This window comes from Nothobranchius furzeri, chromosome 15 (genome assembly GCF_043380555.1).
Source record: "Nothobranchius furzeri strain GRZ-AD chromosome 15, NfurGRZ-RIMD1, whole genome shotgun sequence".
Taxonomy (NCBI): domain Eukaryota; kingdom Metazoa; phylum Chordata; class Actinopteri; order Cyprinodontiformes; family Nothobranchiidae; genus Nothobranchius; species Nothobranchius furzeri.
In genome coordinates this window covers 60,819,985-60,833,540 of record NC_091755.1, presented here as the reverse complement: position 1 = coordinate 60,833,540, position 13,556 = coordinate 60,819,985, and the positions used below count along the sequence as shown (strand labels likewise).

The following is a 13,556-nucleotide window of genomic DNA, read 5'->3' as shown; positions in this document are numbered from 1 at the left end:
GCCTGGCTACAGTACCATGGAGATTGGAAAGGTACTGGAAGCGAAAAGAAGCAACTGAAGAGGCTGTATACTTTTTAAGCATTCATTGCTGAATGCCTTTACAAAAGTGAAAATAATCTGAGTAAGAAAGGCAGCCCCAGTATCTCCAACTCAATTGCTGGTGAGAACAAGGCGAAAAGGGTTGAATGACCTGTGGCCACAAATGGGAGGGTGCATTTGGATGCTTCAGCCCACTGGAGGATCATGGCGCAACAGAAGAGGAGATGCAAAATACCAAATACCACATCACAAATCCAAGTTCCAGAAGTGTTTTGATCACCTCGGCTTCATGCCAGCAAAAAACTGTTTCCTGAGATTCCATACAGAGTAGGAAATATGACTGATGACTAAACTCCCATCTATCCCAACTAGGTATGTAAAAACAAATCCATATGACAATTTATCGTGATTTTTTTTCGTATGATATTATATCGATATTCAAAAGCTGTGTATCAAATTTTTGGAAGATTTACGAAAATGCAATCTTTTTTTCTTTTCTTTTGTTGCAATTCAAATGCTGACAGCTAGTTGGCAGCTATGTGCAATGCATTTTGTTTCCACCATTGAAATGTAAATCCCTCATTCAGATACCTCATATTATCAGTTTGGACTGTTTATTGAATTTTCTTACAATAATTTCAGTCTAAAAAAATTGCTAATATCGACTGGCTGAATGTATTGCAATATTTTGTGATATATTGTATTGTCTCCCCTGTATCATGATACGTATTATATTGCCAGAATTTCAACAATACACATCCCTAATCCCAACTCACTCACTCACTCATTCACTCACTCACTCACACGTAGATGCTCGTTTGGAAGTAACTAATTCATAGGTGAAACTGAAGTGTTTACCGTAAATCCTCTAATACAGGCCTGTATTCAATTAACGGCCGGGTCTCATATTTTGGCCGGTGTCGGAGTCGGCGGAGGTGAATAATGGCCGGTCTCTTATTGTGGCCGGGTGGAATGTGGTAACAGGCAAGTATGGGGGGCGGTTGTGTCATCGTCTCACTTTTGATTTGCCAGTGAAAGACCGCGAGGGTAACTTTAACCGTGCGGAGACGAAGAGGAGGCGAAAATTTTATATCAAGTTCAAAGAGAACGTGCTGATTATGCTGCAGAACACTCTGGGGAGCAGTAGCAGGGGTTGTATGAACTAGTCGACTTCACTATAGTGACTTTTTATGCCTGTCATTGACTAGTCGCCGTCACGTGATAATGACCGGCAAGATGCAGCCCTCGGAAAAGACAGCAGCCTGCTGTCAGCAGGTGACAAGCTCCTGCGCATCGCGGGGACAACGCGCTGTGCCAGAGCGTCGGTACTGACACGCGATCGTTCATGTTGGTTCATTTCCTTTAATGTTTTCTGTCTTTTATTTGCGCCTGATGTGTTTCGCTGCTGTGGAGCGGGGTGCATCACCTTGTCCTCCGGTGACGCACCGATCACTGATGCGGCCGCCGAGCAGGGAGCACTCCCTTGTTTTTGCGGTCGGTAGATCTGTGTCCTGAGCACGGCCACAGTAACATTATCAAATCAGGTGTCGCCACCTCAAAAACTAATTTAACACGCGATCGTTCATGTCGGCTCATTTCCTTTAATGTTTTCTGTCTTTTATTTGCGCCTGATGCATTTCGCTGTGGAGCGGGGCGCATCACCTTGTCATCCGGTGATGCACTGATCACTGATGCGGCCACCAAGCAGCGAGCACTCCGCTGTTTTTGCGGTCGGTAGATCTTTTAGAACTGCAGTTCAAAGGTAACTCATAAGGTGAATATATATGAACCCAGGTAGCAGTTTCTCTTTAGGATTGAGAGGAGATGCAGGAAGATAATAAACAGGCAGGACAGAAAAATAGTCAAATAAAAACAAGTTTTTGTACCTGGAGGTTGCAACAAACAGACACCATTGAAGGTAATCAGAAGTGAGGAACAGAAAATGAAATAAATTATTTTAATGTTTAGAGCAGCAGGAACTCCGAGAGGCTGCAGGCGCATCAGTGAGTTTGCGGCCGCTGCGCAGGGGGAGAGGGGAGATGGCTGAAGCAGAAACTACCGTTGTTAAAAGAAATGTGTTTAACTTTGAAAATGTGGGTGCAATTTTAATTGTCAAAAACTCCAGCGAACCATTAGTTCATTTTGCTCAAATAGAAATATAGGTCTGCCTCTATTTCTGGCCCTCCTTCCAATAAAGGCCTGGAGCTTGATGAGCTTGAGTCAAATACAGGCCCGGGCCTGTATTAGAGGATTTACGGTGTTTCATGTTTGATTGGTTAGTAACATTTCTGGAATATAATAAAATGAATAAAGAGTACAGAATACCACACTTGCAACTTCATAGTGTCAGGCCACCACCTGTTAGACTTAAAAAAATGGAGATGAAATCCATGGAGCTGCAGTCTGCTTTCAGCACATTTACTTAATGTTTTAGATCATGAACACAGCTGATTTAATTTAGTGACGAACCACTTCTGTAGAAATTAATGAAGGCTGAGGAGACATTTCAGCTGTTAGATCAAGCTGTTAAAAAGATGAACGCACAGCGAGCAGGTAAGTTTCACTTTTGGCTCTACTGAACACACACTAGAGGGTGCTAAAAGCAAGCCAAAATTGTCAAGTGTGCCTTTAAATGTTTGTATTCATAAATGAAGTTACAATATTTCTCTCTGTAAAAATGTTTTTTATTTATTTTTTTCATCTCAACCTGGTCACTGAGTGTTTTTTTTTTTAATTTCTCTGTTTCTTCTTTAGATAACATATTTGAACAGATACTGAACTTGTCCTCTACGGGTCTCTATGAGGTGGGCAAGATTCTGGTCCCTTTCAAATCTTGATGACTTGTCCGCTCAAAATCTCAAAGAAGAAACAAAGAAACGGGAATGGCTCGCTTCAGATCTTGCCAAGGTAACAAAGCAACTTAGCTCGTCCTCTCCAAATATCGCTAAGGCAATAAAGATACTGAACTTCCCGGAGCTCGCTGAGGCGGGAAAGATCCTGCGAAATATCCAGTGCAGAAAAATCTATAAGTATCTGGGTCAAACTCAGCTAGACGAGCCCTTAACTGTCACCCTGGTTTGTGCTTGTTTTCTAACACACATTCAACATTCTGGTTTATTTGAACTGCTGGATTCAGTTTTGGAACAGATTAATGTTGAAAAGGAGAATCAAATTGTATAAAGTGTTTGCACAGCTTTGATTAACAGATGTAACATTGTTGAGTTAAACTAATTTATAGAAATTGTGGTTCTATCTCTGAGTTTTGTTTAACTTTGATTTGGGATGATGAAATAATTATGTACATGATTAATATAAAAAATGCTTGTAATAGAGTCTGCCATTCCTAAAATCAGGCCTATATGTTGGTAAAAACATATAGCTGAGTGGCTTAATGGTACAAGTGTCCACCCTGGGATTGAGATGTCGGAGTTCAAATCCCGGTCGGATCAAACCCAAGACTTTGGAAGAATGGGACCCAATGCCTCCCTGCTTGAGACTCAGCATTAGGGGTTGGTTCGCGGGGTTAAACCACCAAATGGTTCCTGAGCGTGGCCGTGTCTACAGCTCACAGCTCCCCCAAGGGATGGGTCACATGCTGTTACGGCCAATGGCAGAGAACAAATTTCGCACACACCAGTTTGTGTGTGACAACCTATGGTGACAACTAATGGGACTTTAATTTTAGACTCAAGTTTCTGTCTGAATTATAAACCAAAATTATTTTCTAATGTTTGCAATAATTCACAAGCTGCTCCTTCAATCAATTTCTGTGGTTACAGACACATTTGGAGGTGTTTTGATGTTTGTTGCTTTAATGCTCTAATGTTGACTCTGTGGATCCTTTCTAAAAGGAAATCATGAACAACTGGAAGAAAGAGTTGGCTGAGTCCAGCAAACTACAGCTAGAATACTTTGTTGTTGTTGTGAGTGTGACATTTATACACCTTCAACTTCAGCATTCTATTAGAAAAAATAATCAGAATAGAGTTTCTTCAACTACACTTTAAGCTTTGATGTTTATCATTCAGTTTATGACATATTGTATATTTGCTAACTGTACTTTTAGGTAAAAAAAATTTTTATTTCTTTTGTAGGTGGTGGTTTTTGACTATGGGAAGGAGGACAAAGACCCCATCGAAAACGTGCGCTTCTATTCCAAATCTCACCCAAACAAACCCATTCAGATAATCAAAAAGAAGGTCAGAATCTAAACCTGTCTGATATTTTTATTATCTGCTGTTCAGGGTTTGAACCACTGACCTCAGTACATGAGTGCTCTACCCCTTGAGCTACAGCCACCACTTCTGCTGCACTCATCCTTTTACAAAGTCCTTTTATTTAACCTGTGTCCACCTGCTGCTGCTGTTTTCAGGTGTCTAAACTGCTTCCAGAGACGTTTAAAGAACAGCAGATCAGAGTCTACTGCAAGAGAACAGATGAAACAACGCTGGAAGCTGCCAAAAGCGCCTTCAAAGAATGAAAAAGTTGTCTTGAGGCGAGCCACAGCAGCGTTGGGGCAGAGTGCGGTGGCCATTTGTGCCATCGGCCCCTCTGACCATATAGGCAAATTCGGTTAGGTGCTTGTCCCAGGGACACAACAGCAGAATTCCCTGGAGGGAGCTGGGATCTATCCTGCAACACTCCGATTATTGGACAACCTGCTCTGAGCTACTGATGCTTTAATCAAGTAAAAAAATTAACTTGTTTGTGCTTTTATTTTTCAGGTTTCCTTTTACAAGCCATTTTAAGTTTTTATTCTTACTAAAATATATTTTTCTTTTCTCTGCTATGTTTCAAATGCTCTGGTGAAAATGGGATTTATTTAAAGGTTTGGTGTGGTTCTGTTAAAATAAACTAGGATTTTATTGTGTTTTAACTTGATGAAATATCAGAGGAAAGTGAGGATACATTATTTAATGTCTATCTATTTGCATCATTGTGTTACTTTCAGGTGGGCTTAGTTTAGCACTTATGGGGTATAAAATGATAAAATTGATGGGATCTTACTGTTTGTTACACTTAAGTTCAAGTTTTCATTTAAATTCCTAAAAATATTTTCAGTCACTTCAAACTACATTTGATAAAATATTTTTCATTAGTTACTTTCATACTGTTTGAGACCTCCAAGGACAAGTACAAAGCCACATAATTTATAATAATTAGAATAATTCAGACTTTGTTTTCAGTATATTGAAACATTCAGCTACCAATAAGAGTATCCAAAACTTTCTTTATTAGTTCTTTTTTTTTTTTTTTGTTATTGCAAAGAATAAAGTGACAATTTAAAATCATGTTTTTTACATTTTTTAAATAATTTACAAATGTTTCCAGAGAACCCTGTCCCTTTATAGTTCATTAATAAATACATGAATAACTATGATGCATACAGTTGGTTTGGAGTGAGTTATTTGGTAGCAGCCATGGCGACATCCGAGTCAGCATCATGTGATCAGACGCAAAAGTCTGCCTTCCACACTGTTGGGATTAAATAATCCACAAGTTAGATCCACAACATCAAGGAAATGTTCAAACATGTTCATTCTGATGTGAAACAAGCCTATAGAAACAATAATCTGTCAAGCTTTTAGGGAAGTTCAATTTATTTTCTTTCTCTGGGGAGTGTTGAACCAACCTGAGAGGATCCAGTTTATGACGACTCTCCTGAACGTCAGTCAGCAGCTTTGCTCCTTGTTCCTGGATGTTGTTCTTACTCAGATCCAGCTCTCTCAGGATGGCGTTGGACTTCAGAGCTGATGCTAGAGGAACACAGCCTTCGTCTGTGACCTGACAGCAAACCAACCTGCAGAGAAAAGAAAATTACAGGAGTTTCTCACAGGCAGATCTTTGTTTCTGAAGAGTTATTGAAGCTTCACGTATTCACCTCAGAGTATCTAGTCTACAGCGAGAACTTTCTAATCCACCTGAGAGCAGCTTCACTCCTGTATCCTGCAGGCCGTTTTCACTCAAATCGAGCTCTTTCAGCCTGGAGGAAGATGACCTTAAAGCTGAAGCCAGAGGAGCACAGCAGCTCTCCGACAACCAGCAGCCCCTCAGTCTGAGTAAAAAGAACCAAACATGTAGTAAGAGAAGATGTCTGCATTGGGTCAGATACCAAATCAGTTTATTAACTTCTTTAAATCCAGTCAGAGGACTACTATTGAAGCTAGCAGGCTAAAAATCCATTGCAACACATTTAACATCACCATGTGTGTGCTGCTAAATACTGAGTCAGACAGTTAGAAATGCTGCTGGGATGAAGAACATAAATGATGATGTTTAATACATATTTAATTAGCATCTGTTTGATTTTAAAGCTGGTAAGATGTTGACGGACCTCAGAGTTTCCAGTCCACAGTGTGGACTCTCCAGTCCCTCACACAGCAGGTTCACTCCGGGATCCTGCAGGTCGTTGTCGCTCAGCTCCAGCTCGCTCAGGCTGCTCGTTTCACATTTTAAAAGTGAAGCTAAAGAAGCGCAGCAGTTTTCTGTCAGCCCACATCTGTTAAGTCTGTATAAACAGGATTAATAGTAAACGCTTAAAACACAAGTGAAAACAAACTTTTGTTAATATCAGCTAAAGCAAAGGAAACCACAACAAGCGCTAAACTAAAAACAGTATCTTGCCTGTATAGTTAGCAGGTTTCTCCTGTGCTATTCCACTAACCTCCAGGTCTTGAGTTTACACTGTGGCCTCCTCAGTGCAGCTACGAGCAGATTTACACCCAGATCCTTCAGCTTGTTGTTACTCAGGTCTAAAACTCTCACGTGTGAGGGGTTAGCCTCAATAGACGAGGCCAGGCACGAGCAGCAGCTCTCCGTCAGCCTGCAGCAGCTTAATCTGCATGAAACAGATCAGTTATGAATTTATTTACACTTGCACACTCAACTCCTACCCAACCCAGTAAAAACCACACCACAAACCTGAGGGTCTCCAGTCTGCAGTGGGGACTCTCCAGTCCAACAGACAGCTGCTTCACTCCAGAATCCTGAATATAGTTGTTGTTACTCAGATCCAGCTCTTTCAAACAGCAAGAAGCGGACAGCAGTGCTGAAGCCAGAGGTCCACAACAACCTTCTGACAAACTGCAATTCTTCAGGCTACAAATTAAAAAACCTTCATGGTTTAATTAAAATCACTTTTGATTAGATTTCTTACCAGTGAGGAAAAAACAAACGTCAAAAGTCTCGTTTGCAAGGTGTCTACCGTCATAAAGACAGAATACGGATGTTAACCTGCAGCAAACACTGGCTAGATTAGAACGCCTCCATTACCAAAATCTTAAGAGTTCACTACTTTTCTACTTTTTCTTCTTTTGATCTAAATTCACTGACTTGTTCAGGGTTAGAACAGAAAATAGAAAACTGGAGAAGTGGAATAAAAAGACCTCCAACCTCAGTATCTCCAGTCTGCAGGTTGAACTCTGCAGCCCAACAGTCAGCAGCTGAACACCTGAATCCAACAGGTAGTCATTTCCACTCAGATCCAGCTCTCGCAGGTGGGAGGGGTTGGCCATCAGAGCAGAGGAAATGACTTTGCAATGGGACTCAGAGAGTCCACAGCAGGACAGGCTGCAATATATAAACAAGCTTAAGTCAATGTTTTACAGACTGTAAATATAAATAACCAACGGTATTAAAGTTCTCAATCAGTGTCATGAAAAATAATCCATCCTGATTTTAAAATCTATTTTCACTAAATTCCAGATTGTTTACATTAAAGTCTGAACTGACCGGGCTTTTAAGCAGTTTCTGACAGCTGGCAGTAACCTGCGTCTTCCGTCCCCCGATGCATTGTACTTCTTCAGGTCCAACTCGTCAATCACCTTTTCTGACATTTGCAGCATGTAGGCCAGAGCAGAGCAGTGAGTCTTGGTGAGCTTCTTCTGCTCTCGATTCTCCAGTTGCAGGTACTCCTGGATCTCATGGTGCACGGAGTGGTCATTCATCTCCATTAGACAGTGGAAGATGTTGATGCTTCTGTCAGGTGAGATGTCGTAAGCATTCATCTTCTTTAGGTTGGTTATTGCTCTCTGGATGCTTTCTGGACTACTTGCTGCCCAGCCCAGCAGATCACCCAGAAGATGGTTGTTGGACTCCAGGATAAGTCCATGAAGGAAGCGAACAAAGAGGTCCAGGTGGCCATTTCCACTGTTGACAGATTTGTCCACAACTCTGCTAAGGAAGCTCTCCAGCTCTAGAGTTTGAATCCCATCATCTCCCAAGAACTTGATCAGAACTTCCGTGTTCTTGTTTAAGTAACAGTGGATCAGGTAGACGGCTGCGACAAACTCTTGGATGCTTAAATGAATAAAGCAGTAAATCGTTTTCTGGAACAGTACATGCTCCCTTTTGAAGATTTTTGTGCACAGTCCAGACAAAACTGAAGCCTCTGTGACATCAAGACCACATTTCTCCAAATCGTCTTGATAGAACATGATGCTCCCTTTTTCCAGATGTTCAAAAGCAAGTCTCCCTAGTTTTAGAATGACTTCCTTGTCTTTCTCCAGACGCTCCAGCTTAGAGCCCTTCTCATACTTCTGAGCATTTCTCTTTGTCTGAACCATGAGAAAGTGTGCATACATCTCAGTCAGAGTCGTTGGAAGCTCGTGCAGGTCTGTGGTGAACATCTGCTCCAGAACCGTAGCTGTGATCCAACAGAAAACAGGGATGTGACACATAATGTAGAGGCTCCTGGATGTCTTGATGTGTGAGATAACGCCGTCTGACGGAGTCTCCTGATGGAGCCTCCTCCTAAAGTACTCTTCCTTCTGACTGTCTGTGAACCCTCGCACTTCAGTCAGCCGATCAATAAACGCTGATGGAAGCTGACTGGCTGCTGCAGGTCTGGAGGTTATCCAAAGGAGGGCTGAAGGGAGCAGGTTCCCCTTGATGAGGTTTACCAACAACATGTTGATCGTTGATGTGTGAGTGACATCAGACACAACCTCGTTCTCCTGGAAATCCAGAAAGAGTCTGCTTTCATCTAGGCCATCAAAGATGAACAAGACCTTACAGCGAGAGAGCATTTCAGCAGTCATCCTGTGAAGGTCTGGGTGGAAATCAGAGAGCAGCTTTAGAAGACTGTACTTCTCACGGCTGATCAAGTTCAGCTCACGGAACGAGAGCACAACAACAAGACTGATATCTTGGTTTTCCAGGTCTTCTGCCCAATCTAGGGCAAACTTCTGTACTGAGAAGGTTTTTCCGATGCCAGCGATGCCATTGGTCAGAACCGTTTTTACCACCCTCCGTTGATCAGGTAAAACCTTAAATATGTCACAGCACTTAACTGGAGTCTCATGGAGGGTTTCCATTTTGGACATTGTCTCAAGATGCCAGACTTCGTGTTGAACGTTAACACTTTCACACTGGCCCTCTGTGATGTAAAGCTCGGTGTAGACTTTATTCAAGCGATTCCGATGTCCTTCTTCAGCTATTCCTTCAATTGCAAATTCACATTGTTTCTTCAGTGTGGCCTTGTGACTGTCCAAAACGTCCCGGAGACGTTCAGCCTCTGTAAGATACACAGCAACATAAGCACGCGTCACACTGGATCGATCCAGTACAAAGGTTTTATTACGCATGTGGAGTGTCTTACGTGGGTTCGTTCTCTTGGATCTTTTTCCACAGCTGAGACAAGAAGAGTCTCGTGTCAACTGGTCGCAGTGAGATGCAACACACCGGCTGCAGAAGCTGTGTCCACAGCTCAGACAGACCGGATCAGTTGGGACAGTCTGACACAAAGTACAGCAGGTCCTTGTCCCCTCTCTGTAAAAATAAAAATATGTTTTGTTATCCCCAAATAAATCATTATGGTTATTATTATAATAAGCTTTCATGTAATGCATTAAATAAATACAATAGAAATAAACGGCAACCAGTGCTCAATTGCTTCTTTATTTAGCAGAACATGCAGATTATAAAAAACAAACTTTATCCTGTAAGGATTAACTTTCCTGTAACTTTGGTATTTTCGTCATGTTTGATCCCATTATAGCTCCAATGAATGTTCAAACATTTTAAATGAGAAGTTGGCTCACTTTCTGTTGAAAGAGTCCAGGTTTTTGTTGAAGGCAAGTGGAGTTTCTTTGGACTGGTCACTCTTTTGAGAGAGACAGCTGGGTGACGATGATTCTGGTCTGCACTCATCCTCTCCACAGACTTCCACCTGGACTTTGGTAACACTGGAAATAAACATGTGACCAATAATATTACACCTGGATGAGCAGAAGATTAACAAATGAAAATCAATTTCAAGAAGAATTTAAGTAATAAAAAAATGTTTTTTCCAGAATTTTTTCTGGTTAGTTTTCTAATCTGTGTGGAAAAATGTATTTTCTTATTAATAAAAGCAACTCTTACTCCATGCCTCCCAATCCAGGTTTATCATTAAAGGTTAGAGGACTTTCTTTAGAATGATAACTATACAGAGAGATGTTGCTTGACCCCGGATCCTCCTCTTCCTCTCCACCGGCACTCATCTTCACCAATATCCTAAATGTGCAAAGTGCTAACACTGAGAAGACAGGAACACAAACACACTCAGATCAGTGTAACGTGTACAATAATAAAATGTAAATGTGAGCATGTTTGACTTTTGACACCAAAGTTTTGAGCACTTTGGAAGAAGTTCCTCTAAAGCAGAATTAATTCTTGTTTTATTTAAATGTTAGTCTTTGTAGAGTAGGATCCTAAATCAAGATAATGCTGCATCTAGATGCTGTTGATGTGAGAATCTGAAACTGAAACCACTCCTGAGTCCCGCATATCAAGGTGGGTAACGAACAACATGTCCTTCACTGTGGCCTTGGACCGTCCCAGGAAGTCGTAGACATAAAGATCTACCTTGATAATGAAAGAATCCCAAGTCCTGTGATGATCCACCGACCCGTTTGCAGTAGAAGCAGTGCTGGAAATCCCATAAGCGCTCTCATATGATGCCTGAGACGTTCACGGGATAAAAGTTGAACAAAATAAAAGTTCTGCTGAAGTCACGTGCTCTTCCTGTCTGAGCCCTCACGAGTCAGCGTTAGTTATCGAATAAACCTTGAGAACTTACTCACACCTCTAATACATACAGGCTTCTCGACGGGGCAACTAATTTCAACACTACACCCCTTGACCCAGGTCACCGGTCCTTTTCTTGACACTGCGCATGCGTGACATGATGCGTTCAATGTACTTCGGATCCGCACAGAGGATTTCTAAGGGGGTTATTTCATCATCTTTTCGTCGATCAATATTGAAATTAAGTGGTTATGATTTTTTTTGGCTACGAACATCCCTTGATAAAATACCTTTATCACGTGATTTATCATGAGATAAGCACTTCTAATTATATATACATATACACATACATACACTATATATATGTGTGCACATTTAATTAAATGTAGTCACCCACACACAATAAAATCAATTTTATCATGATCAGGAAAAAAAAAAACATTCCATACTTTAGTCTTTGAAAATGGAGGCCAAAGCCCATGTTTAATGATTCTTAAAAGATTTGCTCAGAAAATACAATCCCTTCAAACATGAGCTGCATGTTTATTATAACAGTATCAGAACAACTTTGCAAGAACTGAGAGTTCTTCACCAGAAAATACTGAAAATGAGTTACATCAATCAAGACATAACATAAACACAACCTTGTAATAGAGGGTGGACCTGACAGAGCATCATACAGCCTTTCCAGAGTATAAATTAATTTAAAAACCGAACAAAACTAATGTGGAAGCTACTTGTGAGAAAAAAAAACATCTATATTAATGTTTAATTTTAATAAAGGGTAATGACAGACACTTAAAAGTAAATCATGGCAGTGCAAGTCCAACTTAAAAAAGAAAACAAGTGAACATTTGCATCTTAATACAGCAGGCAGGTTTTCTTCTATCCACTCGGGTAGTTATGTTTGCAACAAGTTGAGAATAGATACAAACAGCATTTAAGTCAGATATCAGCTGTGGTTAGCTTACAATATTCCATTAGATGTTTGGAGGAATAACCTTAAATGACACGTTTCACTATGCTTAAAAACAGATGACACCCTTAAAGCTGCACACAGTAGCTGATAACCTCGACTTCATAACTTTCTGACTGAAACTTCACAGAGGAATGAGTCAAGCTACAAAATAAATCCCTAATGACGGTCGCTTTTCAGCCAAGGCGCATTTTGTTCCCAAGCTAGAAGATGAACCATAATAACAAAACAATGGCACTTCTTTGTACTGCAACTTCACCCACCAACTACTGAGCGATAAACTGGGATGAGTTCATTTGCTGCTTGTTATCTTTATTATGTAAAGTCTGCATTAACATCCTTCTAAAACTAAAATCATTGGGTTGATCAATTGTGTTGCATCAACAAACCTTTCTAAAATCAACTGAAATGTAATTAGGCTGAACCACACTACGTTCTTTCTGCACCTTTAGTGTTTTTTATTTGTTGTTTTATCAAACATTAAAATCACAGAATGGAGATATTTTAAAAAATGTGATGAAAGACGTTAAAAAAACTGAGCCTCAAATATCTAAGATGTACAGCATTTATGTTTGTTCGTCACTGTGTTCTTTCTGGAAGATTCCCATGGTGCACTGCACACCAACACGTCAAGTGTATGTAGGGAGCACGGAGATTCCTGAACCAGGATATTCTTCTTCAGTTTTACTTGAACAGAAATGTTTATTTTATATTTCCTTGTTGATCCCTCAGTCGAAATGTAGAGCTGTGTAAAAGATTATCCATACCACCTGGTAAAGAAGAGAACAATTAACCAGTTAGGTTACACAGAAAATCCATCCATCCATTTGGGGTGGGGGTGGGGGCAGAGAAAATATGCATTACAAATGTTTTAAACACACACACACACACACAGATATATATATCTATCTCTCTCTCTCTCTCTATATATATATATATATATATGGCAGTGCAAGTCCAGCTTTTTCAGTAACCCAAATTAAATTTCAATCTCTTTGAACATCTGTAAATATTAGCATTCCCACCAGAAACAGGGCAAAAGATGTCATGAAGCCTTCTTTGGTCAGTTCCCACGTGCCTCCGTATTCCTCTTCATCGATCTGCTGAAAGCTGCTGAAGTATACATACAGGAGACCAGCGTTGATGACGCAGAAACTGGTGGGATGAACAGAAAAACATTAACTTTTAATATAAAAATTATTAGTTAAAAAAGCTTGAAAAACAAGGCTGAACAGAATACCTACATGGCTATTCCCAGAAATCCGTTCAACGGTGCAACACCCCATATCACCCCAAGGATAATGGCAATAATTTGTCGAAACCAATAAATCACATCTAAAAACTCATCCTGTAAAAGGAAACAGACACTTGTGAATAAAACGTTACAATAAAGTTAATCTCATGGCAAGGAGCATTTTATAACTGGATTAATTTTGTTTTCATTAAAATAACAGACTATTTTAGACATGCATTATGGAGGATTTTCATAGAGGAAATCACTCAAAACTAAACTCGAAAGGAGCCATTACATAAT

The 13,556-nt window shown here is 40.4% G+C and overlaps 3 protein-coding genes across 3 annotated transcripts in view; 1 reads left to right on the top strand and 2 right to left on the bottom strand.

Annotated features, from left to right (window-relative positions):
- Positions 1 to 2,795: 2,795 nt before the first annotated feature.
- LOC107391020 (deoxynucleoside triphosphate triphosphohydrolase SAMHD1) lies at positions 2,796 to 4,548 on the top strand. Its single transcript, XM_070545271.1, has 3 exons — positions 2,796 to 2,946; positions 4,134 to 4,238; positions 4,412 to 4,548. The coding sequence occupies exons 1-3, from the start codon at positions 2,839 to 2,841 to the stop codon at positions 4,517 to 4,519; spliced, it is 321 nt and encodes a 106-aa protein (XP_070401372.1). The 5' UTR covers positions 2,796 to 2,838; the 3' UTR covers positions 4,520 to 4,548.
- A 763-nt stretch (positions 4,549 to 5,311) lies between these two features.
- On the bottom strand, positions 5,312 to 11,208 carry LOC107391017 (NACHT, LRR and PYD domains-containing protein 12). Its single transcript, XM_015968046.3, has 12 exons — positions 10,885 to 11,208; positions 10,402 to 10,555; positions 10,080 to 10,223; positions 9,638 to 9,807; positions 7,771 to 9,553; positions 7,432 to 7,608; positions 6,961 to 7,137; positions 6,704 to 6,877; positions 6,374 to 6,547; positions 5,921 to 6,094; positions 5,672 to 5,839; positions 5,312 to 5,514 (listed from the first exon to the last, which is right to left on the bottom strand). The coding sequence occupies exons 2-12, from the start codon at positions 10,518 to 10,520 to the stop codon at positions 5,481 to 5,483; spliced, it is 3,294 nt and encodes a 1,097-aa protein (XP_015823532.3). The 5' UTR covers positions 10,521 to 10,555; positions 10,885 to 11,208; the 3' UTR covers positions 5,312 to 5,480.
- A 287-nt stretch (positions 11,209 to 11,495) lies between these two features.
- The window catches only part of rab5if (RAB5 interacting factor), a 3,117-nt gene continuing 1,056 nt past the window's right edge, over positions 11,496 to 13,556 (bottom strand). The window contains exons 2-4 of the mRNA XM_015968049.3: positions 13,267 to 13,370; positions 13,048 to 13,177; positions 11,496 to 12,792 (exon numbers count right to left, since the gene is read on the bottom strand). Of these exons, the coding sequence (XP_015823535.1) occupies positions 12,751 to 12,792; positions 13,048 to 13,177; positions 13,267 to 13,370 (276 nt within the window). The 3' untranslated portion in view covers positions 11,496 to 12,750. The remainder of the gene's footprint in view (positions 12,793 to 13,047; positions 13,178 to 13,266; positions 13,371 to 13,556) is intronic.